The 26,927-nt window shown below is 40.0% G+C and overlaps 1 protein-coding gene and 1 long non-coding RNA gene across 6 annotated transcripts in view; one reads left to right on the top strand and one right to left on the bottom strand.

Moving 5' to 3' along the window:
• Positions 1-5,463, top strand: part of LOC107204096 — a 19,470-nt gene extending 14,007 nt beyond the window's left edge. For 4 of the 5 annotated variants that reach the window (XR_004497610.1, XR_004497609.1, XR_004497611.1 and 1 more), the window contains 2 exons: positions 2,235-2,306; positions 3,391-5,463. This is a non-coding gene — a long non-coding RNA (uncharacterized LOC107204096). Of the gene's footprint in view, positions 1-853; positions 912-2,234; positions 2,307-3,390 lie in introns of all 5 variants that reach the window. The other variant, XR_004497613.1, reaches the window with a different exon arrangement.
• Positions 5,464-10,691: 5,228 nt separating this feature from the next.
• Positions 10,692-26,927, bottom strand: part of ANO6 (anoctamin 6) — a 68,927-nt gene continuing 52,691 nt past the window's right edge. Inside the window, exons 12-20 of the mRNA XM_015628061.1 lie at positions 25,503-25,580; positions 23,805-24,030; positions 22,760-22,929; positions 22,126-22,223; positions 21,396-21,526; positions 20,407-20,612; positions 16,175-16,374; positions 15,612-15,717; positions 10,692-14,690 (exon numbers count right to left, since the gene is read on the bottom strand). Coding sequence (XP_015483547.1) covers positions 14,484-14,690; positions 15,612-15,717; positions 16,175-16,374; positions 20,407-20,612; positions 21,396-21,526; positions 22,126-22,223; positions 22,760-22,929; positions 23,805-24,030; positions 25,503-25,580 — 1,422 coding nt within the window. The 3' untranslated portion in view covers positions 10,692-14,483. The remainder of the gene's footprint in view (positions 14,691-15,611; positions 15,718-16,174; positions 16,375-20,406; positions 20,613-21,395; positions 21,527-22,125; positions 22,224-22,759; positions 22,930-23,804; positions 24,031-25,502; positions 25,581-26,927) is intronic.

Raw genomic sequence — 26,927 nt, 5'->3', positions numbered from 1 at the left:
TCCCCTTCCCCTTTCCCATATTAATCTAGATTGAAGCTGCTAAGAAAAAAATGTTCTTTTTATTATGAACACACACAAATCCTTACAGAAGGGCTCCTGGCTAAAGTGAGGGTTTTCTGGTCCAAGCTAGGAGGAAGAGGGAAGAGGAGGAGGGGAAAGAGGACAGCAGGGGAGAACATTTCTCTTCTTCTTTTACCATGGGGGAGTGTCCCAGGCCCCTCCCTGGGACTCTGAAATCTTTGACTGAAGTCAAGCTTCCCTGGTTTCAAACTTGGCAGGAGACTGCCCAGATGCTGGATGGTAGCTGGGATAAGAATTAACTGGGAAGGACTCAGTTACATCTAACAAAATAATTTTGTACTGTCATTTTAGATAACTAGACATTGGCATAGAACTTCAGTCTGCTTTCCCCAAACCCCTGGTGGAAAATCTTTACTCCAGCCCTTTTCCAGACTTTTAAACATGTTCATGGAAAAGTTCCCAAGGTCTTGGGTTTTCCTTTGGTTGCAAAATATGTTAAGTTTGGACTCGTAGAAACTATCTGGGGAGAGAAAATATTTCCTATTTAGCTTTTGTAACAAAACAAAACAAAATGTTTCCTTTTTTGCTTAGTTATAAAGGTTGCTAAGAGATAGATACTTCATTCCTTAAAATTACTTTTTCATGTAACAGTACAGATGTCAGCAGACAAAGCAAGTAGGTCTTGCTGTATTGTAAGGTGTTGCAGGGAACAGGCCAATAAATAGATTGAAAAGAAAAAATGCTGGGAAATGCTTGCTATAAAATTAATTAGATATTTAAATAGCAGGAGCTGATTTCTGTAAAACCAAGAGTGGTTTTTAATATTTCATAGTGGTTCAGAGATTCAGTCCTCAAGTGAAGAAGTCCAAGAGGGCAGCTCTAAAGTGTTGGTAAGCAAAAAACATGGACCAGTGAATAAGAAGGCAATATCTGCTTTAGAAATACATAAAGACAGTTTTATCTCTATAATGTATTCATCATGAAGCATTAAAAGTACTTTGGTCCCATGTCTTGAGGAAGGTTAAAGTGTTATGGTTACTGTCTGTCCTGCTTAGTGTTACTGCACACTCAGTATATCTTTTGGGCTTGTAATCGTGGGATGTTGCAGGGTATTTCTTTATATTTAAATAATCTAATTTTCAGAGTGTCAATACGGCTGAAATGGAATCAATGGTACCAAACTCCCTTTTACTAGCTAAGGAGCTGGTCCTGTGTGCTTAAAAATAGCCTAATGAGAGAAGGACCAGTCTACCTACTGAGAGGTTTCGTGACCTACTTCTGCAGCTCTCCTGCTCTTTCGGGAAAGCTCTGCTGGGCTTATGGTTCTTCATCTCCTTGGTCTCCCCCAAATCACTCACAAAAGCAAATTCCACCAGAGAGAGGGGGGGGAGGAGAGAGAGAGAGACAGCTGCTTCTGCATATATTAATAATACACAGCTCTATAAATGATTAATAAAAGATACCACTGACTTTGAATTATAGTGTAGTAATTCATGCTTTAGCTGTTTAAATGGCTGCCAGCCTTCACCCTGGTGGTGCATGAGGCACCCAGGATGAATGATTATCCTGTCATGCAGACTGTTGTTTCTAGCTGCTTAAATTGAGCACTGCACATATCGGACAGGATCATGCAGCTGATTATGACCCACCACATGGATGGTCATAATCAGACTAATTAACTTTTAAAATTGCTCAAAGATGCATCTGTGGGAATGGTGTCAGCCACAGACTGTGGGGGCTTCATCCTTTGACATGTTGGAACCTTGAGCTGGTCCAAAGAAATGTCTAAATTTGTGATCATATTTAATTTAATCACATGTGCAGATATTCTGGTGAATCCTATGGAGTGCCTGGTACAAAGGAAAGTTCTGATGCTCCTCTGGTGGTGGATATGTTCATGTTATCATTGTGCAGCTGTTCACTCTATGGGAAGTCATTGCACTCTCTGCTGTGCCCCTCTGAGTTCTCCATGATGATTACTTTGGGTGAGATCTATCCCTAAAAAGGGAATATTAATTTTTAAAAAGCCTTGCAGAAATGAGATTGTATTTAAAACAAACAAATAAAAAACCCCAAACTGAGTAGCTGGGTGTTAGCTGAGTAGCTGGGAGCTGAGTAAAAGAAGTTGTCCTGGGGAGATAGAGACCAGGAGCAGAAATACAACCCTGTCTAATCACCTGCAGACTACTCAGCCAGTTCTCATTTAATTTCAGGTGATTCACCACATCCCAATGTCAATCAAAGTGGATCAGAAAGATGACATCTGGAAAGTGCCATTTTTCTCTGTAAGTTACAAAGGGATCCTGAGGTGGCTTGCTCAAACATAGATGCCTACTGTACAGAGCCCTATAACTTGGGGAGGTGAGGCTTACCTTTTAAATCCCTGCATTCCCCATTCTCTGTAGCATTTTTTTTGGCTACCACAGAAGAGTGAAAGGCCACAGCATCACTAACAACCTGTTCATCAAATAAATGCATTAAAATGTTGTAGTGGAGAAGTGACTGCTGATGTGGAGCTTGTAGGGGTGTAAAGTCCCCACATAAACATTGTCTCTGTCTGTGACCTGCAAAGGGGATGTGGAAAACCTGGTTGTGTTGTCCCAGACAGAAGGAAAAACACCAAAGTACTTAGATCCACAAGTGAGCAAGTGAGGCCTCCCTCCTCTTCAGGGGAAAAAATGGGGCCCCAGAACGAGTTTGGTGCCTTTGTGCTGGTTTCTGAGTGGAGCAAACCTTTGAGGGGGAACAATGCTAATAGAGTCATCGCTTTGGCACATGAACACTGCTAGAAAGAAAGCCTGTTAATCCCCTCTGTAGTCTATCTATTTATACCCTTAGGCTGCACGCAAACTGGCCAAGTACAAGAACAAAAGCTGACTTGAAAAATCACTCCTGTGATTGTTGTTCTCATGAACTATTATCTCCTTTATTAAGGAGCAGGCTCTGAATAACCTCTCTTAAGGACAATGTTCTGTGAAGAAATGTGATTATCATGCTGATTTTGGTGAAGTTTGGCTCTCTGGCTCTCCTCTTCCTCTGCCCTCCCTGCCCATTCCCTTACTGTCCTTTTAAGTGGTGCTGCCATCATCCAAGCTGGAGGAATGCCCCGACCCCAGCCCTGCCCCTTGCTTCTTTGGGAGACCAGTATCTGCCTACAAGTTAAGTTTGTCTTCCCAACCACTACTTTAAGGCATTTGGTTATATAAGTTTTACAATAAAAAGAAAAAAAAGATAAAACTTGGACTACACATTTGTGTGTCATTTTAGAGGTGGGATCTTATGATAATTTAGAAAGTAATGTATGTGATATTTCATTTGTTTCTTTGGTATGTCTGAACTCGTTAATAATTGGGATTATCTTCTCTGCAGTTTATATTTGAGAATAAAAATCCTCACCAATGTCCTGTTTCACCGTGACTGAATGTAGATGCACCTACTTGACCTGGAAGGCAATACGGCCCAGGTTCTTTTGTGTCAGTTAGATTAAAAGAGGAAAAAGGTGGCTCTTCTGATCTTTCTGCAAAGTATATTTCCAGAGGCTTTTGGAGAAACTCATCCTTCCTTGAAATGCACTTGACTGAGAAGATACTTTGAAAATATAGAGTGCAAACAACTCCTCCAGTGGTTTTGTTGGAGAAAAAGGAGCAGGAGGAATTCATCATACTTGGCTATACTGAGCATGGAATGCCTTCTTTGGAAAACTATCTGCATCAAGAATAGCTGTGTTGCAACTTACGTTCCTGCAATGAAATTCTTTTAAAAGATCAGTTTAGACTTATCTGTAAGAATTTTACAAATTTTGACTAAATGTAACATTTCCATTAATGTGTTGCCAGTATGTTGAGGATAACTCATTAGATAACATGGACTTAAGGGATCTGTGAACTGAATAATGGAGGTTCTTGAAGTAAAGTAGTAAATATCTTTTTCAGATTATGTGTTTACAGTTTTCTAACCCTTCCAGTGCTGGGCAATCAAAAATTTTATCTACAGTTTACCCTGACTTTTCAAGTCATCATCCTGTTTAAAGGCAGACAACAGGAATAAATGAAATCAATACAAAGAGCCGCACATTAATTTGTGCAATTTTTTTTGTACTCTATAAGCTATTTGTGAAATGAAATTAAGATACTCTAATATGGTTTAATTATAGGTAGGCCAGATGAGACTTGGTATTTAAAGACAGTGAATGTGTATATTTAAAGAGATGAAACTCCTGTCACACTCGGAAGATAAAGCAAAAAAAGGATGATAAAATAGAGTGGTGTTTAGGTTCATGTCTGAGGCTGACTGGAGCCAGATGTTGGATTTAGATGTGGTGGTTGCTGGGTTCTTATGAGCTTTCTGCTGCTGAGAGCACACCAGAGTGGGGCAGAGAACTGCTCTGATGCTGTTGTGGCCATAAGCTGTTAAGTACAAGTATAGTCAGTTTTCCTTCTTTTGAAGACCAAGTGAAAAACAGAAGCAACATGAGAAAGCAAAGGTTTGGGGATTTTTTGTGCAAAAGTGACTCATTGTGAGACATCTAAGTGGGAAAATTGGGTATTTCTTATTTTTGCAAAAGCCAGACAAATAAGAGGATGTTTATTAGGTCACATGTACAAATCAGGCACTTCTGAAGCTGGATGGGAGGAAAACCTTTCCGGTTCAGAACTTATATCTCAGCTTATATCTCATTCCTGGCTGAAGAAGATGGAATTCAGAGGCCCTCTTGGCCACCATGCTGAATACAGTCTCTTTGGGCTCTATAGGCTCTTTGAACCTACAGATCATCTCTTGCACATTTAATCAGGAATAATCTAGGAAGGTGTTGCACAAAACCACTAGCACCCAAGCAGGACCTACGGTAGCAAATATGTGAGGCCCACTGGGAATGTCCTGACTCATTATTCTAAGAATTTCTTTCTCTATTAAAATATCTATTTAAATATTTCATGAGTTTTTATTTTCCTGGGAATTCAGCTTTAATTGAAGAGGGATATCTGAAAAATGGAAGTGATATTCCTGGGTCAGATGTTTGCCAGCATTATTAGTGGCTTTTTGAGAAGCTAGTCATGAGAACAAGCCTTCCTCTGTCACAGGTCCTTGAGTGTTCTCCTGGCCAAGCCTTGGTAGATGTTCAGTTTCCTCAGGGAGCTTGAGTTTGGTCCCCTTCCACCTTCCTTCTGGCCTTTGATGCATTTTGAAGATGCATATTCACAGGTTAAGACGTCACATATTGCTCTAGCACAAACAGGATTTAATATTAATCTTTGTTTACTCAACCGTGTAAGTTGTATTTATTCTAAGATCTGTTAAGTTTAATACTGATAAATTGAGCACTTTCTTAATGCATGTTCACATTCTGTCTTAGTCTATTATATATGTGCTATATAGATGTGGTGCATTTGCTTTATAAACCCAAAAATAAAGTCAAGAATAAAAAATGCTTTTGCAAACCAAGTAACTACTCTGTGAAATAATGGAACTTAGAGAGCTGCAGTTCATTCCATGGGTTCAGCTGATCTAATACATTACAAACCCTGACAGGGCAGCTTTGATCCCCAGCTTTTGATTGTGCATTCCTTCAACTCTCACTTTGGTTCTGGTGGTGTTTGGATCTGTAACGAACCAGGTTGACTCATTTATCCAGAATAAAATTGAATAGATAAAAATGGGGGAATTTTGTCTTGGGTTAACAAGTTGAATCATCTTCACAAAGGGCCTGAGGAATGCTGTGCATAGTGGAGGATGATGAAGAGGGAGAATGATGACTCAGGTAGTAGAGATCTGTTAGATCTGCTTAGCTGCCTCCTCCACTTCCCCAGCCAGGACACCAGGACGTGGGTCTACAAGACTTCAAAGCACTCCAAGTGGGTCTTGCTGTCCTACCCTGCTGTGCTGTGACATGGTGCCCTGCTCTTTCCATGCACCAGCACTTGCGTCCAGTGTCCCTGTGATGAGCTGGTAGAAGAATATTCAGTATTTGTGTGATTTTAGTTAGGTCTCTCCCAGTTTTGCATCTTGAGCTGATTCTTCAGGATGTCAAGTAAACACGAGTTGAAAAATGTGCAGAAAAGCTTGGGGACACAGGATGTGATTGAGCTCTGACAGGGGTGGCTTAGATTACTTGAAACTGTAGGCTTCAGTGCTACAACAATTGGTTTTCTGCATTTTTGTTTCCCCCTTGCTGCTGCTTTGTTTCCTCTTTGGTGAATTTGAGAGGCACAGTTACATTTTCCGACTGATCAGTAACTGACTGAGTTTTCATCTGTACAAAACCATGTGTCTACAATGGACCTAACTCTGATAATCTGGGTTGCAAAACTCTCTTTGCACCTAGAAGATACTGAGAGCAGGCTACAAGAAGGTGAATATATCTAAAGAACAAAGGTATGTTAATAATTGTAATAAAATCGTATACAGACATGACAACCAAAACCCAAATCACCAACTCATGTTTGCTCATCAGAAATATCTGCAGCTGGCCTAAAGAATTTGATGAGGTACAGAAATCAGCAAACAATTTGTCATAGACTCTGACAAGACTAAATCAGATTGTAAGAAATGGATGGACCTGTATTTCCAGGCTGATCCATGTGTCAAGTACAGAGTTGTGGAAAAGTTCCAGCACTATTTCCATACATACCATAGATCATACTTTAACTTCTTGCTACTTTGGGCATACTTCTTGTAATAAAGTCTCTGTACTTGACTGAGTTTGTGGTGCAGGTTATATCTTGGTGAACTGTGCACACTTTCTGTGTGCTTGGGACTGCTAAAGGCCATTGGAGAACTAGAGCAGACATTGTCCCTGATTAGCAGTAAAACCTGTTTTCATTACTAGGTCTCAAGTCCTGAAGACAGCCCAAATCCTCCAGCACTGGAGCTTTCAGTAAGACATTGTTTGTTCTGCCGCACTGTCAATAAGATGCCATTACTTTAACTGCAAGATAAGAAAGGATTTGTTAATGGCTCCTCTTGGGGAATGGTGACATTTTTTCCCCTTTATGGATCACTGGGGAAAAAATACAGGAGCAGGCCGACAAGGAAAGAAAATCAGTTTGGCACTTTTTTATTTTTCTTTTATTTTCTTTTCTTTTCTTTTCTTTTTTTTTTTAATTTATGCTTCTCAGTAAAAGCTTTAAGTTATGAAAAACACAAATTCAGCCTTTTTCTTTTATTTGTAGTCATGTACAAAACCAGTGATATAATGTTCAATGTTCAAGTGCATACACCTTTTTAAGAGATAAAAAGAAATACTTCAGCGTCTTTTAAAAAGAAAGCTGCTGTGAGCAGTAACAGGTCTACAACCTATCATTAATCTGGAGGTACAGTACTCCAGGAGAGCAGATCAGTTTTTGCCTTTCCCAGGTCTAAGTAAGTAGTTACTGATTAACAGCAGATATGGCAAGGAGTTTTCAATCCTGGCTTTGGCATAGTTGTCAGCGCTGTAACCCAGGGGCTGTGTGTCTGGCCATGGGGCTGCTGTGGCCCTTGCCCTGCATCCTCTGCCTCTGGCCAAAACCTCCTGCACATCCCCTTGTCTGCTGTCAGCTCTGTCCCAGGCTGCTGTGGTGAAACTCCCTCACTGTCCTGGAGCTTTCAGAGTCCAGGTGACATTCTGGCAATCTCTGATAGAGCAATGCCATGTTTTTTTGCAAAAGCACATTTAGGACAATGACAAAGGACCCAATCCTGTAAGTTTTTAGCCATCTATATAATCTTCTATATAGTTAAAGGTACGAGCACACAGACAGTATGTCTGAACTTGGAAAATTCACTTGGCTTCAGGTGAAGCCTGAGCTCAGAGCACAATAGGTACACCTGAATAGGGATATTCAGAGGACACAGAGCAGGTGCCAAGACCAGACCTGCTTGTTTGCAGTTGTGCAGGGCATTCTTAAAGGCACAGCCCTGCCCATTCATCTGTGTAACCAGCTTAGGCAGGCAGGCAAGTCCCTCTTTTTTAAACTCATTAAAATAACTGTGGGATGAGGAGCCTGTTTGGCTCTGTTTTGGTAGATTTTTCAGGCCAGAGGCTTCCCCGAAGCTGGGCTACCTCTCCCACCATCTCATCTCTACTTCCCACCCTGCAGGAACCTCTGTCAGGTTGTCTGTGTGGTCAGAGCCACCCGTGCCAGCACATCCATCCATGCAGTCACACTCCCCTGCCCAGTGGACAGCTGCACAAATACAGGGGCTGGCAGGAGGCAGCTGCAGGGTGGCAGGGAGAAGGCAGAGCCTCTGCCTTCTTATGCTGGCATGGCTGCCAAAATATTTTCACAGGACAAGTAATCTTAACCCCTGGCAGCCTGGGTACTCTGAGCTCTATAAAACCCAAGAGCACGACAAACCCCAAGCGTCCTCAGTCCTCAGTGGAGGGGATGGATGTTCAGGGCTGAATGCCAGGCTGGGGGGTGTCGGCCACAATTTCCATTGGCTTGCCTGGCTCCAGCAAGCAAAGATCCTGCAGAGCCCATCCAGAGAGGCTCAGTTACTGCTCACTCAGAGCAGCCAGACCGGTTTAGAACGTGACTGCATGAACGAGCACAGCACGGCTGTAACAGGAGACCAAATGGGATCCCAGAGAATGGGAGGTAAGGTGATAGCTGCAGGTGGCTGTGGCTCCCAGCACAGCTTATTTAGGCACTTGTGGGCATCATAATTATTCAAAAAGCTGAGAATACATGGATACTATACAAGTACCTAACATCCCCTGACTTGATATTATGTTGATGCTATCAGAGCTGGTTGTAATTTCTCTTGTGTTGCACAATTTAAGATATGAGTTTCTCCCCCCACCTTGTCCTCCCTCCCCCCAACACTCTCTTCATATGCTAGAGGTGGTTTTTGGTGTCCTGGCCTGTGCCTGTGGCACTGGGGAATGCTGTGGGACTTTCTCCTTGGACTGTGTTGTGTTCTTTTCCTTCTTTTTTCTTTTCTTCAGCATTTAGTATATTACCAGAGCTTACATATTTTTAGATAATGGAGACTAGAGAATATAGAATATAGAATATAGAATAGAGAATGAATCTTGATACAATTGATACAATTCCTAAATGTAATTTTAATCTCTGCAATTAGCATTGTTTTTACAGGATGTGAAATGTTTTACAAGATGATTGTTTTTACAGAATGCAGCAGAAATTGTAGAAAGCAATTTTAAAATATGCTTGTTTTGAGGTACTTCTAGCTTGTAAATAAAAACCACTTTCTTCAATTTTCCTAAAAACAGTTTTTACTATTATCAGGCTATTAAAACACACTATTCTGAGGAAAATATTGCTCCAAGCTGTGCTGAGGTTATTTATGACTAACTACATCCATATCTTTTCAGTGTTTTGCATACCTGCTACTGATCCATGCTTGAGGTCCACAAAAATGCAAATAAAAATAAAACTTGCAGCCACCATCACTTGCTCCCCTGTGTGGGAAAAGCAGCCTTATGTAATAGACTGGCAATGACAGGTAGGCATACCAGAGAAAAATCTAGACTTGGTGTGAATTGTTCATACCTTTGCTGACATCTCTGGTGATGTGCAGGCAGAGCACACTAACAGGGTTGGGTGTTCCAGGTGGGGCAGAGCACAGTGTGCTTTCATCTGGTTAATACCGACTATCCAAAATAAGTACACTTCATCTGCTCTGTGACAGAAAGAATTACATTCTATCATCACCAGAAATAAAATACTATGCTTTGACTATTTGTATAATAAGCAAAAAATTAACTAAAACCTGTTTGAATGTTTTTAAATGTACAAGTCAATTTTAAAATTAGTTTCTTTTAAAAGTTTCTTCTGTTCTTGCTTTGACAAAGCCGGATTGAAGCAAGAGTGGCAGGGCAGAGTGGGTGCTGGCATCAGTGAGACACATAGCCCTTAGTGAGCAGAAAACAGGTCTGAAGTGATAGTACTTCTGCATCTACAACTGTCATAAAGCTGCTGAAAGCAGATCCTGAGAATCTCTATGTGAAATAAAACCAATGCACCACAGTGCAAAGAAGGTCTGTATTTAAAATTACCCTCTAACCTTTCTGCTCTCTAAGTCATAGGGAAGAATTTCCCCGAAGCAGAAAGCAAGACCATAGCAGAAACAGAAGAGAACTGATGGCTGGATGGCAGGGAGAGACAGAGTGGACTGCCTGGAGGTGGGAGTATCCCAGACTGGATCCAGATGAAGAAATAAATGATGACTGAAACATAACACGGGGTTTATCATGACAGGAGTGAAAGGTTATAAAGACCTAAACTGTTTATATGTATGAGAACATAATGGTCCTTGTCATCGACGTGGTGTTGAAAGGAATGGCTTCCATCTAGGAGATGCAGAAAAACACAGGAGATAAATTTCAGCACTAGTAACAGTTTAATGGAGTAAGAGGAAAGTCCTTGAAAAAGAGGATGAATATGGAAATTAGACAGGGATGACACTGTAATAATTTCAGTGTAGCATTTGGCAGCAGAAGTATCATTCAAGGAAAAACAAACAACACTAATCAACATCAGATGTATTGATATTTTAAAATAGACTTTATTTAATGACAATAAATATAAAAGAAATCTTAATATTTAAAAATGAATTGCAAACATTCTTAGAAAAAATACAAAAAATACACCGTTACATTCTGAATTTTATTGACATACAAGGAGTCTAAAACAGTGGTGATAGTCTGTAATTTATGGTGCTTGTTAAGGCAATGAAATGGTCACTGGTCCAAATTCACCCTGACTTCAACAGATCTGTACAAAGTAGGAATCTGGCCTACATATCAAGTGTAGAAAAAAGGTAAAATGGTTTCAGACTTTAAAACAAATGCTGATTTTCCCTTCAAGCAGATCTTTAATTAAAGTGACCAAGCCTAAAAATAAAAAAAAAAAAATACAAATACTCATAAGTTGGTAACTGGTCCCCAGCATTTTGTTCTTATGCCTCTGCAGAGCTCCCTGCATGCAAGCAGAGCACATTTCAGCAGCTGGAGGTAGCGGCTTCAGAAACTGCACAGCTTAAATCAAACTATTAAAATGCAATTATTAGGCACTGTGTTGGTTTCCCTTTTCTGTCTCTGATTCAGAACTCTGCTGTGAGTAATACTGAGCACATGGCAAACTGAACTGAATTCCTGATGTAATGTCTTCTGAAATGAAATGTTACAGCTACATTAGCATAGAGCATGGCATTTCAGAAGCAAATCACTAGAGCAAAAAGTTAATGCTGGCTAGGTGATGCCCATGCAGAGCTCACCACTCTCTTCAGCCCAGCTCTGCTTCCAGCTCTGAGGACTAAGTGCCTGTCAGCCACCATTAAGTGTGTATCTAAAAGCTGCCTTCTGGGTCAGTCTGAGGCAGAAGGAACTCAGTCCATGTGTGCCCAGACTAGTCTGTGATGTCTCCCAGAAAATGGAGACAAGTGGAAGACCGGTTTCAAAAGCACATTTGTCATCTGAACAAAAAGGGTTACATAGGAGCACACTCAGAGCTGATTAGGATTTTATTACGGGAGGAGCCCAAGCCACAGGCACGTAGGCTTTGCCGATGTAGCAGGTTTTTAATTGTTATTTTAAAGGCAGGAATATAAACTCTTTATGACACTGAGAGCTAACTCTCCCTTTAGGAAATGATGCCAACTGATGTATGAAGAAACAACTTGGAGAGTCCCCAGGTATTAAACAGGGAGCAAAAGTCTAGGCACTCCTGAAAACCAGCCTTAAGCTCTGCCACTGCTCACAGTATGACAATTCATTTGTTTCATAGTCTCTTTAATTCTCAAAGAGCTTCCTTAAGACCAAATAATTACCTGAAATGGCCCATTTTGTGCTGCATTTTTCCCCCTTCATCACAAGATGCCTCCTTATCTGCCCCAGCCCTCTAACACCACACCTGGAAAGGTATTTAAGGCACACTGGTGCTGTGATCACTAAAGAGGAAATACAAATGGCATCTCTCATCTAAACACAATTGCAAATGAGAAAGGTCCAGTTGAAAGTTAACACCCAAAGCTCCAAGTATGAAAGGAGCTGACTGCCCTTTCTAACCCAACTCGTTTTGCACAGGGAAATCCAGAGTACTTCATTAAATTGTTCCTTGAAACGATTTTTTGGACAAAACTTTGTTTTAACTGAAAGTTTGGTATATTATGCAGTGACAGGACCAGAGGCAGTGGGCACAAACTGAAACACTTTTTCACTGTAAGAGGGATCAAGCAGTGGCACAGGTGGCCCAGAAAGGTTGTGGAGTTTCTGGAAATATTCAAAAGAAGGCCAGTCTGGCTGAATAGAGAGTTTTGGCTGCAGCACAGGTAAAAAAGGAGAGTTGATGGCCTTTGGAAGAAGGGGCAGACAGCTCAGAAAGATTAATGTTGTGAGGTTATGCAGGGAGAAAATTAGGAGGGCCAAAACCCAACTTAATCTGGCTACTGTTGCAAAAGCCAGTAATAATGTTTCTATAAACAAATTAGGGACAACAGGAGGGCTAAGGAGACTCTCCATCCTTTATTGGATGTGGTGGAAAACGCACAGACAAAGGATGAGGAAAAGGCTGAGGTACTCAATGCCTTTTTTGCCTCAGTCTTTATTAGTAAGACCAAGTTCTCTGAGAACCCAGCCCCCTGAGCTGGGAGACAGGGGCAGGGAGCAGAATGAAGCCCTTGTAATCCAAGGGGAAATGGGCAGTGACCTGCTACACCACTTAGACAGACATAAGTCCTCAGGTCCCAATGGGTGCTGATCTGCTCACAGCTTGGCCAGACCTACTGCTTGCTAGGTAAGACTGGCTGGATGGCTCAGCTCAGAGTGGTATTTAAAGACATGTTGGTGTGGCACTCAGGGACATGGTTTAGTTGTGGATTTGGCAGTGTCAGGTTAATGGCTGGACTTGATGATATTAAAGGTCTTCTTATGATTCTATGGGGTTTGCTTCAAAAGACAGGCTTGAGTAACACGGCACTCAGTATTTGGAGATCTTGATGAAAAATTCATAGGTTTAATTCCTTCTGATTATTGACTGGATAAAATACATCTTCTAAATGCTATTTATTTTCTGTAAATGGACTTCATATGTAAAAAGCTATATGAATAATCTGCCTAAAAATTATGCATATCTATTGCATTTCAGAAGAGTACAAAATTACAAACATAATCACCTGGTTTATAAACTACAGGTATATTTTGCTTTTTTAAAAAGGTTTTGGTTTTCATGATTTATATAAATTGGTCCATTAAAACTGTTAAAAGAGAAAGCAAGTTAATAATCTGCAATATCAATGCTTCAGGCACAAAATAACCCTCCACATACATGCCTAATCTGTAATTCCCTTATTCCCAGTTTGCAGTTGGAGCCAAAATAAGCAAGCAGATCGGCAGACTGATTAGAAGATGACTGATGGCTGTAGCACATGCCTCCACACCTCTGACATCCATCTGTATTATTTAAAGCTTCATAGCATGGTTAAGGCCTATTAAATGGTTTATTCCAATCTCCACTTTCAACAGATTCATAGTCTTGTCAGAATTCACTTTATCACACAATGTTGTATCAAAATGTTCAGCTGCACATTCGTCCTATGTCAAAACCTCAGGGAAGAGCACGTTCTGGTGTGAGAGAAATGCAAAAGACAGCCCTCCACAAATATTGATTTAGTATGTGAAAAGACTTTTAACACTTATTGCTTTTACAGGTACAAGACCTTCAAGGCTATGAGCATTTAGCTCAGAATGGGCGAGTGAGCTAATGAAAGTACATTGACTGGGGGAAGATAAAATGCCTGAGTTTTCTACTCACTTGGAGTGCTGTAAGGTCAGTTTGTATGCATTGATTTCAAAGGCCATTCTCCTGTTTACACAAAGATTGATGAACAGGATGGGCTTACAGTCCTGTTGCTCCTTGTGATCCAAGTCCATGATTAATTGAAATATCTTGTTATCCATTTAAGTCTCAGTATGCATAGTTAATTCAGAGTAGCAAACAACCACGCTTAGTATGTCAATTCCAATGGCTAACAATGGGATTTTGAGTTGTATTTTCTTTCTTTTTCCTTCACGTTTTGGCTTTTCCTCTTCATTTTATAGCTGAGGTTTGCATTAGCAAGCAATCAAAATTCCTTCATTAGATGCGATGATATCCTTACAGCAAATCATTCTTGTTCTTAAGGTTTTATTCAAGTCACACTAGTCATCTAATAGCTGATGCCTAAAAAAAGTAGAAAGCAGCCTAGGTGCTTGGGAATTAATCTGCATCTTCTTAAGAGGTGAAATAATTTTTACCTTTTTTTATCTATTTTTTTTAATATGTCTTAAAAAGCAGTTTAAAAAAATGATAACTCTCATCCGCGTTGCAGTGGTTGCATTACTCCAAGGGAAACTGGTAAATGAATAAGTAAGAGGTGGAAGAAACAATATTTAGTAAATCCAAAGTGCTTGATAGCTATTGGTAGTATCTGGACAGATATTAGTTGTCTAAATACTGTTATTCCATATGAAAAAGTTCTCATTCGTCTTTAGGTTGGAAAGTGCTCTCTGGTCCTCTGATGATTTTGTTGGCTATTTTGCCCATGTTCTTTTTCACACCTTTGAGATCATTCTCGTGTAATAGTTTCTGTGTGAGGTACTTCTCTCGTTTGACCTTGCTCTTGGTCTTCTGCGATACATCCGGAATTACATATGAAATAATAAACTTCACAAAGTATATGACATGCTGTGAAAGGTGAAAATGAAAAAATGTCAGTCAGGCTGAACAGGACATTATTCTGATTATAAATGAAATGACACTTTTTGTCTTAAGACTCTATGCTGATTCAGTATCAGTATCTAACACAGTAGAAAAAGATTTTAAAAAGATATGACTAATAAGATAGAATAAATATCTGATAAACAAAAAATTCTGATTTTCCAATCCTGATTTGAACAAAGACTTCTCTGGCTGCTTTGGGGAAACCCTGGAAAACAGCACTTCCCTCCTGCTTGGAAAAACTGGTTAGTTTCCTGTAAGATTTTTAGGTTTGTTCAAATGACTCTGGGACCATTATATTTCTCTGATACAGGAAATCTGATTTAACCAGTTTTGATGACTTCAGTAGTCCCTGGATCAGGCCCTAAATACATTTTATAATTAAATAATACCTAGTATTTATCTCTCTTCATCTTGGACTGATTCCCATCTTTCATAAGCCCAGGTCGTAGCTGCAGAGGAAGGAGCAATTGCTTTTTGATGATCATCTAGAGACTCACTTCTTACAGTGACTATCTTTTTAGACTTGACTCTGCCATGTATTGTACATGTATTATGTACATGTATTACATATAAGTACCATGTATATGCATGCAGGACACTGTGTGCAAACTTCCTCTAAGTGCATTTATTCTATTTCTGCTACTAAAAATTATTCTACAGTTCTTGAGAAAAGAATATGTGGGGCAATCCTCAGCTGATGTTATGATTTCAGGGAATTCTTTTTCCAATGTTGCTACTCTTAATTTCCACCTCCCAAGTTCTTGCTCATGCTGGCACACACCACCAGCGCTGATAGCTGTGCCTGGACTGAATGCCTCGGAAGGATTTTCCGCAGGGAGGGAAGAGATTGAACAAGCAATGCTCAAGCAGAGCCCACAGACTGACCTCCATGACAATGATGAAAGCCAGCTTGGCTGCAAGGACATGCCAGTAGTATATGTTGTGCTCATACTGGTGCTGGTGACCAGGAGGGTAGCGGAGATCCCGGTACCTGAAAGCAATGCAGGAAAGTCAGGAGCTGGTCTCTGGCATCTCTGCAGTGAGGCTCTCTGGCCAGAGGATGGAGCACGACATGGCCCTGCTTAATGTGTCCAGGAACAGTCAGCTCCGGGAGCTACTGTGATGGGTAAAATCGTATCTGCAAGGTAAGCCACATTTGGCTGAAATGTCGTAGTTTTTCCCATTTTATTAAGAATTACTGATAAAAATTTTAAGGTGTTTTTTTTGGAAAACAATCAGCTGGGAAGAAGCCAAATTAAAATAAGAATTTTCTGAGTATCACATAATTATGGGTGAATACTTCCACTCTATTCTGCCATTCAAAATAAGCTGAGTTTTCCTGTGTTCTAATGTTTCTTATGGGATATTGTTAACTGAATTAGAGAGCTTAGATATAAAAATCATTATTTTTGTAACTGGAAAATGACAAATGCTTATTTGACACTTGCCTGCATGTCATTTGGTTCCCAAACCAAGGGGAAAAAGGTCTGCTTTCATTCTTGAAGTCTGATATATTGAAGACAGAAAGTGTGCTGTTTATATACCCCTTCATAGTGTGGCTGCTGTGACTCCCATAAGGAGGGACTGAAAAGGACCAGTAATAAACCAGACGAGGAACCATGTCAGATGTAAAAGCAATGATCATAGCCTGCATTTCAGAAAGAGAAGGCAAAAAAGCAGAGCAGCATTAAAGAAATAAGCTTTAATATGCATTCCTTTGCCATATACTTATCATCTCAAAAGTTAGCATATGAGCTAAAAATAGAAAATACGTTCTTTTCCCGTCAGTGGTTGTTCATTCTGTAAATGAGCATGTAGTCTCTCATGGGCACAAAACAATCCCTTTCTGGCATGTGCACTCTGTACAGTTGCTAAATTATGCTAGCTCTGCTGAATGCCTTAAAACATCTATAGTATAAACCACTTTCTTCATGTGCATGCAGAGGAGATCAGCAAATGTGCTTCTTACAAGTACTTATGAGATGCTTAAAGAAATTCTGCCTGATGAAACTAATGGAAACAATAGAAGAGTTCTTCAGTAATAGAAAATTAAATGTCACCAGGTTCTCTGATGTCTGAGCAAAGGAATTAAATAAATTAGATATATAACTGATCCATCTCTGACCCTAGAAACATCCCACCCTTTCAGAGGTGCTAGCCAGCCCAAATTCATCTTGGTATTTGTTGCCTCCTACTATAGTGCAGTACATGTGGAAACTGCTCTTGATGCCAAGGTAATTTTTTTTAGTAGCAGCTGCATAGTGCTGTTTTACGTGACGTGACCATTTGTTTTTATCTTGCTCCCAAGAGAGTCCCTGTCCTACTCAGTCTGCTAGTCACAAACTGGGTAGGAAATATGATCTGTGGGTTTGTTGTGGGAAGTCTTTTCTAAACTCATGCATTTCCCAAAACATCCTATTCTGGAAGACGGGTTAACTATGTTTAATCCAATTTCCTCCTCTGCTACTGCAAGTTCAAAAGGTTTCCCTGTGAGGAAGACTTTCCACTGGCAAGATCTGCAGCTGAGTATTTAGCAAGAGGCTGCCCAGCCAGCTCATGACAACAGGCGTCTCTGGTGCCCAGCGCCTGGGAAGGAGTGACTAGCTGCTCCAGGACTGAAAGAGAAGTGTTTTGTCCCATATCAGGATATAAATACCCACTTGACAACATGGATGGAAAGAACCAGGGCAGAGACATGGAGGAAAAAGGTGTGAAGTACAGATCTGATGAGATCGGGAGGAAGAAGGTTTAGGCAGAGATGTTTTGGAAAGAGGCAGAAAAACCACAGGAGAATCGTGGGACAGATTTAGGGGCAAAGTCAGTGGGTAACAGAGGAGCATAAAAACTGGTTAATATCTGTGTTTATTCCCCACCATGCTAGTCTGCAATTCATGAAGTCTGTATTTCCTTATTTTGATGACATGGGAAAAAAAATTTCCATTTCTGTGCAGCATTCCCAGCCAGCCGGTCTCAGCCTGAGGAGGTATTTGTAACAGTTGTAGAAGAAGGGAAGGGGAGAGAGGAGAAAGGGTGAAAAAAAATATGTGGGTACCTCCTCTACAGTTCCTTGAAAAATACTTTGGTGGCAGTGCTAGCTAAAACAACCTCCTGCCTCTGCCTCTAGCAGTCAACTCGAGCTCTGCACTGGCATGCCATGGGCATTTCTGGGCCCATGCAGCAGATCAGAGGGCAATGCTGATCTGACTGGGAATCACCACTGGATCCTTTCCCTGGTCTGATTCATCGTGTGTTTGTACAGTGCTGGTGCCAGCACAATGCAAGAGACAGGACTGAGGGAGAAAGACAGGGAGTAGAAAATGGGACAAGACCCACCCTATCTCAAGTAGCACCACTGCCAAATGATGAATGATATCCTAGTGTCTTACCTTTTGAAGAACCTGAGGAGGTGCACTGTAGTTAAGATAAAATTTGCAGAAACAATCCTTTTGAGACTGTGGTCCCAGACCTGCATTTATTTTTCCAGATTATTGTTACAAGTGAATTCAGTTGAGAGAAAGTTTGGCTGATGACAAATAACAGGGAGGCATCCTAGGTCTAAAACTCACTGAAAATTTTCAAGGATAAGGTGTTTTTCTTGTACTGCACTTTGGCTTAGATCAAATGTAGTTGGCATGCACTTTTAAATACTGTTTTTAAGCATTACATGCCAGTGTGAAATGAAGTGAAAATTATGTGTTGTTTATATTTACATGCTGAGTAGGTGTTTTTGACTGACAAGAAGTAGATATTACTGTGTCTTGCACTTGCAGGGAGACGACCTCACAGCTAAATTACTCTGTTTTTAACTCTAAAGTAGAGTTAAAAGTAGAGTACAAGTAGAGTATTTGTAGTCTGAATTACAAGCATAGAAAAATTCTGTTAAATAAACTTTCTTTCTGTTCATTAGCTCATCTAGTCAGACCATAAATGAATTAATATCAACTTATCCATAAGCCAAAATAATTCCTTCTCCCTTTGGACCAAATGAGTTTGATGCTGCTTCCTTGTATCAGAAAGATTCTGGTACAGAGCTTAATACTTGATCTTACTGAATCTTTTCTGAAAGGCCCCAGGTCTCTCATCATCCTAAATCTGAACCCTATCTCACTCTCCTCCCTTTCTCAGAATGATCTCCAGATGTGCTCCGGAGAGCTTCAAGGACAGAAATACGAGAGCTAATCCTACGGCATCCTCTCAAAGGAAAAGCTTTTTTCCTCTTGAATTATGGGCTGCATTTCAGAGTATTGCACTGGAGAACTACAAACAAACAGCACATTCTTTGCTTCCCAAGCTTTACTGCACACAGTTTTCCATTTATACCATAACTAATTAAAGTCAGTCTTCAAATCAACAACAGATGCAATAGCAAGTCCAGTGCCTCACGGCAACTCTCAAAACTGGTAGCTTTGTGCAAAAATTGCTTGCAAGTACTAGCAGCTGCTACAAAGGTAACATGCATGAAGGAGAAGATGCATGAAGGAGATGATACACTACCCAAGGATAATCAGCTGTAACAAGCCATGTAGAAGAGAAGGAACCCTTTCTGGGTACTAAGGTAAAATCAATGCAGGGTTGGTAAAGGAAAGACTGATGACTTGGATCAGTTCCTGGATGTCAAACAAAAAAAGAAAAACACTTAAAGGAGGAAAACAGCTTCTAGCATTTGCTCGAGCACATGGCTTTATGGCCCACACTTCATTAGCAATAAATACCAATCTCTTTGAGGTCCTCACAGCACGTGCAGAGGGGATGTTTGGATGTGGCAGACTCTGACTGAGCCCCTCGCACGCCAACAGCCCCAGGGAGGTGAGCGGCCAATGTTCTGTTTGCACACTGACATCAAGTGTGGAGAGCAGGGCACAAACACATTCCTAACACATGGCCTGGTCAACATGAGGTCACCAAAGCCACTTCAAATCTGCCCTGAATACCATGAAAACTGTGATAAGGTAATCTTAATGTTCAGATTCTACTTTCATATTGGTATTACAAGATCCAGCTGGACTGAGCAGGAAATAGAATTGTCCAATAGCATAACATATTTGGATCTCCGTGACAACAGAAGAAAACAGCGACCTTGTTGAGAAAGGCTATTCCACATGGATAGTCTGTGGCATTACTGTCCCTGCAGAGAACACTAGACAGTGACACAGAGTGGTCACTGCTCCTTTAAAGGAGGCCAGCAGCAAGAATTTTCTGTTAAATTAATACATACTAGTTACTGTTCAAAAATAAGCAATCAAATAATCCACAATGATATAAATAACAACACCATATTTTTCTTCCCACAATGCAGCCTACAAATGAAATATTGGTGGTTTGATACAAAGAATGTGAAAGGTCTGAATTTCATTGTTAGAAGTATATTAATCAGAATGTTTTTCTTAAATATTTTCAAGAAACTCTCTTAAAATTCAGTTTCTTCATTGTGTACTTGAAAAAATTAAGTACAACTGAAGCACAGGTTAGTGTCCAAATTCTCAGAAAATTCATTCTGGTCTGCAATTTTGGGCACACGTGGTATTTTTAAGTACACAAGAAAGAAGCTGAATTTCTGTTTTAAGAAGATGAGCCTTAAGGATCATTTCGGTTGCATTGCCACACACAGCATTTCCACATTTGGATGCAGCACCTGCAGTGAAGACACTTTATCTCTTGCAGCTGTTGGCACCGTACTTACATTGGTGACCACGGCCAGGATGGCTATGCCCTGCAGGATGGGCTGCCAGGCACCAATGTCCTGTGCCTTCTGTGGAACCATGCGCCTGAACTGGGTCGTCAGCTTCCACGCATCCAAACGGATTTCCAACATGTTGTTAATAAGGGCCAGGAGAGGAGCCAGGGGGAACGATGCCACAAACAGGGTCACAAAGCCAAACTGTATAACTGTGAAAGGGAGAGGTTGCATGCATTGATGAAGCTTTCACTTACTGGAGATAAGCAAGTGTACACATGTATAGCTTATATAAGCCAAATTCAGATGGCAGAAACAAGAAAGAATAGCTGGGTTCCTAGGAAATCTTCTGGATGAGAAAATAGTAGCACAATAGTACTGAAAAACCTGCTAGGTGAAGGGGACAGGAAAACATTACAAATCACAACACAGCATGAGGAACTATTCTGGGTATTCAAATATCCAGAATCCTGTGTATTCTTTCTGACGTCTTTATCATGAGGAAATCTCATGACTATCTGTCTCCATACCGAACTGGAAGGCCCAAACCAACACTCAAGTCCACTGGCAATGCTGTCCCAGAATGGATGGTGGCAGCAAACCAGCCATGGCCTGCCAGCTCCCAAGTTACCAGTAAAGAGTCCTGGTGACTGCAGCCCTCCAGAAGAGCAGTGTGACACCGGGCTCTGCTGTGCTACACCACAACATGACAGGGGGCTGCCTTCTGAATGCATTTCTCACAGGATTAGGCAAGGAAGTGGCAGTACTCCTCCTTGTACAACCACATGCTGTTTCCTGGTTATAAGATGGATTAAGGCTTAGCTGCTTAATAAAAGCTTGTAAAACCATCTGTAATGGCTCAATCTAAACTTGTCTCAGAAAACATTAATGTCTCCTCTGTCCACCATATTAAGCATTGCTTGTATGAAGATTTTCTTTAGAACATGTCTCTATCCAGCAGCAGTACTGAACCCAGACTTAAACCAGTTCCTTACCCATTTCAAGATACTCATAGAATAGTCCAAGTTTTCCAAAGGGTTGGAGGTGGTAGTCATGTTCCCAACGTGGAATAACTTTTTCTGATCTAGCAGCTGCAGAATATCTTCCAATTAGATTCTTGACCAAACTATCAGACAGGAAGAAAAAGAACACTAACATTGGTAAAAGAATCTAAAAAGTGAAGATGAAAAAAATTTGGCATTTCTCCTGTTACAGGTTTGATTGCTGGATCTATTGATTTCTGAATTATTCAAAACTTCCTTCCTTTTGTTGCCTTATCCTAAAAGTGGGTTTTTACAAACCATAAATAAGAGTGCAAAGGGGCAATATACCAGAATCATAGTGATTTATATTTACTAAATGAGTTAAAGTAGTAACTTACACATGACATTTAAAAGCCCAATGTATAACAAATCATTCCAATCAATATTGAGCAAGTCTTCAGTTTAAGATTCTCATCGCTTCTACTATCTCAGTTTTGAATATTAAACCTGAAACACATTGTGTTTGACTTGCAGAGGAAGGAAGAATTTCTGATTAGAATTAAAATTAGTTAAAACAACAGAGAGAGGAGCCCAGACTACCAGTCCAAAAAGGCTCCAAGGACAAGTCTTATTCTTTCAGAATACAATATACACTTACCAAACTCAGTACCAAGTGCCTGAAGGCATCAAGCAAGTGTTTTTCAAATATGAAAGAGCAGATTACTTAATAGTTTGAACTTACGGAACAAGCACTTCTTGAATATTGTTCCAGATCGCTTTCCCTCCTACTATGATGGCAAGCTGGGTTGTGAGCTCAAGGAGACATCCACCTGGATCACACTGAAGGTTGGGAGAGACAGGAAAATTTTTTGAAGTTGGTTAACTCTTCAGGCATGACTGAAGCATTTAAAATTATGCATTCCTGGTTTATTATAAAAACATTACTGAAAGCAGTTGAAGAAGACTGTCTAGGCAAACCTTTCCAGTAAGGTGTGCAAAAGCCAATTCCAGGCCACATACTGTAGGCTGACAGAATACCAGTGAAAGAGTGAAATTCCAGGTGAAGTCTTGCAGCTGTGTGCTACCACCAGGTGAGGGTCACCCAGCAAAATAGGAACGCTTCTACTGATGGTCTCTCCTTCCTGTGTGCCCAGTCACAGATTGTAGGACCACGGGAAAATAACCCTTTTCTGGGTATGTGTAACACATTTCTAAGTGCAACTGGTCTTGCACCATATTCCTTTATGCTAGGGGTTAGTGAGGAGGCCATTAGCTTGGGAGGCAGCCTAATGTTATATACGTTTTACTATGTTTTACTTTATAAACTCGTAACTTCAGCACAATACCCAGATTAATTATACATTCTACATTCTTACCTCTTCATTGCGGTACTTCCCTAGCCAATAAACTGGACTTCCAGGGTGACCTACAAATTTACCCTTAAAGAAGGCTATGTAGAAGCATGAAGAATAGTAGTTGACAAACTGGAACAAGAACATCTTTGTGGTCAGACTGTTTTCATAATCAGTCTGTGTCCTTGGAAGTTCTGTGATGGAAGAAAAGGAAATAAATTAAAAAAAACCCAAAACAACCCAACCTACAAGTAACCTACAAGCTGTTCTAGATCTTCAGCTGCAAAGTATCTGTATGCCTCATATTCCTTTATATGACTGAGAGCATTATCATTTAGATTGTACATAATCCCCATGTATACTGTAACCATTATATAATTCTAAAACTGTATGGGTTGTAAAAAGAAAATAACTTGTTCCCTGACAATAAAGAAAGAGAAGAAGCAAACATTCTAATAACTCAGGGGAAGAAAAAGCACCCAAATCCAGCAGACTCAGGAAAGATGCAAATGTAACACTCTGAACTGATGAAACAGTATTAACTGAAAACACCACACTACTTCATGAATCTAAAGTAAAATATTTACTTTAATGTTGATGGCCTGGATATAGAGAATAATATTATTTGTGACTGTTTATCTGTTTAACAACATCAGAGTGGTATATAGCTTTGGAATGGTGACCTTATTTACAACAAAATAGCTACTTTCCCTATAAACAAAAGCTAATATAATTGAATGTGTTATGCCTTACTGATCTGTTTTCATAAAGCTTGGTTGTTGTAGTTATTTTCTTTGCTTTGTATGTTTCACAAGCACAAAACTGTAAACAATTGATTTTTCATGCTGTCCTTGTAAGGACTTCTCAGGCAAAGAGCTTAATATCATATTTCTCTGATATTGAGAGAATCTATATTGGAAAATGACTAGGTGGTATTGTGTGATTTTGTGGGAAAATTCTGAAAGATGTGGTGCAGGTTCATTTATTGTAATACCTACTACACATTTAAATGCTGATTTTACTAGGTATTTTACCCCACACTTCCATCTGAGGTATAGCAGCAGCATACCGAAGTCAGTGATCAGGATTGCCACTTTTTCATAGATGATGTTGAGAATCATAATGACTACAAAGCTGATGAGCGAAGCCGTCACTGACGTGGCCGTCTGTGGAGTCAGGTACTTGCGGATCACCTCCGTTCCACTGATGTGCTGTGACAACTTGGCAGAGAACACCAGGAAAACTGAGAGCCTGTAGACAATGATTCCAACAACTGAAGCAACAATCAAAAGGATCTGCCAAGGGAATGCAAGAAAGATGCTCATGTTCAACCACTGGAGTTAGGAAAAAGTGAGTTCAAAACACTTTTTATGATAGGCAAAAGGAAAGCAATTTTGTGCCTGTCATTCCATTGCAAGAAGACGATCAAATAAGATACAAAGAAATAAATAGAGAATCCATAAAAGAAGCCTTTTTTTCATGTAGCATAGTAAATCTACGGGAAAGAAAAGAGATGGTCTGTTTTATGACTAATAACAAGGTTTGTACTGATGTAAACCAATATAACTATAATATAAATCTTGCACCTTGAGGCATGTGATGGGAGAAAACTCGTCATATTGGACAATTGGCAGGATGGCAAATGTACTAGGGAGTCTATATTGATTATGGAGGGGGCTGCACCTTCTCTTTCACATGATACTGTTACAGACTGTAGCCTGACCCCTCAAAGGAATAGAAAAATTTTAAGGCACGTCATGTAGTCGGCAGGAGTTGCAATAATGATCCAGGTACCCCGTGTTGCTTGCCATCTCCTCTTTCTGCTTCTCTTCCTGCTTTTATTTCTTGCTAGCTCTCTAGCTATTATTCAGTTTAAGGTTCATAGGCTGTGTATCTTTTTTTCACTATCTCACCAAACTGCCTTGAACTACCTTCCCTGACCCCGCACACAGTAACTGTGCAGTAACACAAGTGACAAACCCAGAACAAATCTCTTCCCTCCAACATGAAGTCTGGCCCATTTAAATCCAAATGCAGATCAGTATTCTTTCCTCTGTGTTTCAAATGTGTCAATGCTGAGGCTCTCCTGTGCTGCCAGACACCACTCTATCTCCTATCTGCATCCTATCACCAGGAATGAGGTCTTTTCCAGCTGCTATTGGTGCTACAGAAGAGGAGGACCTGCAGCATGCTAAAACACAGAGCTTTTCAAGGCAATCTCTCTGGGCCTGCTCATTGTGTTATATATTGTGTCATGGCTGACTGGACTGCTTTCAAGGTTTAGTTTTAATTAAAGTAGCAGCTCTGGAAGATTAAAGAGCACACAGCTTTGCTCTGTTAAGTGAAACACAAAACCTGAAAGAGGTCGTGGACTGTGAAACACAATATGGAAGAACACAGCTGGAACAAATCAGACAGAAACTAGCAGGGAGGAGAGCATATAAACCAAAGTCTTCCCCTTACTGCCCCTCTAAAAGCAAAGACATTTGTCTTAAAATGATGAGGGAAAAACCAATGGACCACCTTCACAAGCATAACTCACAAGCTACAGCTGCAGGGTGTTTTGATACTGTATGCTAATGAGTATTGGGTGATTACAGCTACCTTCTCCATTTGGGCCCATACCTTATGGGCTTGATTTATGCATGAGATGGAAATCTGACTCAACCTGTTCCATTCTTCTTTTTATGTTCAGTTCAGAAGGATCATTTTTTAGACACTTACTAGAAAAGTGAATTTATGAGGGAAACGAATAAAAGAACTTTACCCAGAAGAAGATGGCACTTGTACAGAAAGTCATCCGTACGCACTTCCCACATGCAGTGTATGGCACATATTCTTCTTCCTGTAAAAGATTAAGAAAGAGATCAGGAATGCACACCATCTTCTTTCCTTCTTTTTATTTATTTATTTATTTATTTATTTATTTATTTATTTTTTTTGTGTGTGTGTGTGCTTCAATTAAATTCTTTATTATACTGAGGGGAGAAAAAAAGGAAAAAAGTACCTTGTTTTATTTCCTGGAAACTCAACATTTATTAATGATTTCAGAAGTCTTGCCTGATTACAGGTGGCTTTTTTGCTGCCCCTTCTAAGATAAAAATGACTTCCATAGAGGGGTCCTCAGTTCTTATTGACTTCAGCCATGATGGGGTGCACAGTCCTTTTGAATGGACTCATCCTTCTTGGCTGATCATGGCATCCAAGGTCATTATCTTTCAAACTTCAACGGTTAAATTTAGCAGACACTAAAATTTTGGTCCTTGATCTCTGTATTTCTCAATGTATTCCATAAGAACAATGGGATGGCTTCCCCAAGGAAAATGACTACCTCAGTGTGGTACTGTGAAAATTCACTGAATCTTTAAAAAATCTCTGAGGATCAAAATAAAATATTTTAGCATATTCTTCACTCTTTGAACTATCTGAAAGGAACTTTCTAGCTATGACTTTATATATTCAAGGTGGCATAGGTTTATAAGCTTTTAAACAGGGTGAGTTTTTTGATAGTACAAGCTATAAAAAGAAGATCTATATAGGATAGTTTCAACTATGGCAGTTAATTTTGAAACTTTTCAAGTGCCCTCTAATAAACTTTAGTATAACGTGGATGGAATGTGAAAGCAGTGCAAATGATTAGATAAAAGACAGAGTAATCTATTGACAGAGAATAATAAAAAGTGAAACTTTTATTATATAAAATTATTATATATGAGTAAGCCGCCAAAGCTAAAGCTACTCAAATGTATAATAAATAGAAATCTAAACTAAGATCTTCATAAATATAAATCCTCTGTCATTGAAATGAGATTTATCCTTGTCTCTGCAAGTTTTTTGTTATTAATCATAATTTCATCCATATGCACTTAGCAACAATAGCTATTTATACATGTTTCAAACAGAAACATCTTTGGTTAAAAAAACATTCTTGGCATCATATATAATAATGCAACGTTTCTCTCTATTCACCTTTTTTTCCTGATGCATTATTCCTAGGCAAAAATAGCAAATGCTCCATGATCTTGGCCTCTGGCAGCAACATTTAATAATTTCTTGGGGGATTTAATAAAGTAGACTTAGTCTTCTAAGCTGGGGACAATGTCTGCTTCTGTTTATTTAAGAAAGAGGAACCTCAGCAGTGGAAGGTCCTCAAACAGGCCTTCAAAGTGCTTTCAGTTAGATATCCATTCCC

The sequence above is a fragment of the Parus major genome, chromosome 1A (genome assembly GCF_001522545.3).
Source record: "Parus major isolate Abel chromosome 1A, Parus_major1.1, whole genome shotgun sequence".
NCBI classification, from domain to species: Eukaryota; Metazoa; Chordata; class Aves; order Passeriformes; family Paridae; genus Parus; species Parus major.
The sequence above is the reverse complement of the archived record's forward strand: the minus strand, read 5'-3'. Positions and strand labels throughout refer to the sequence as shown.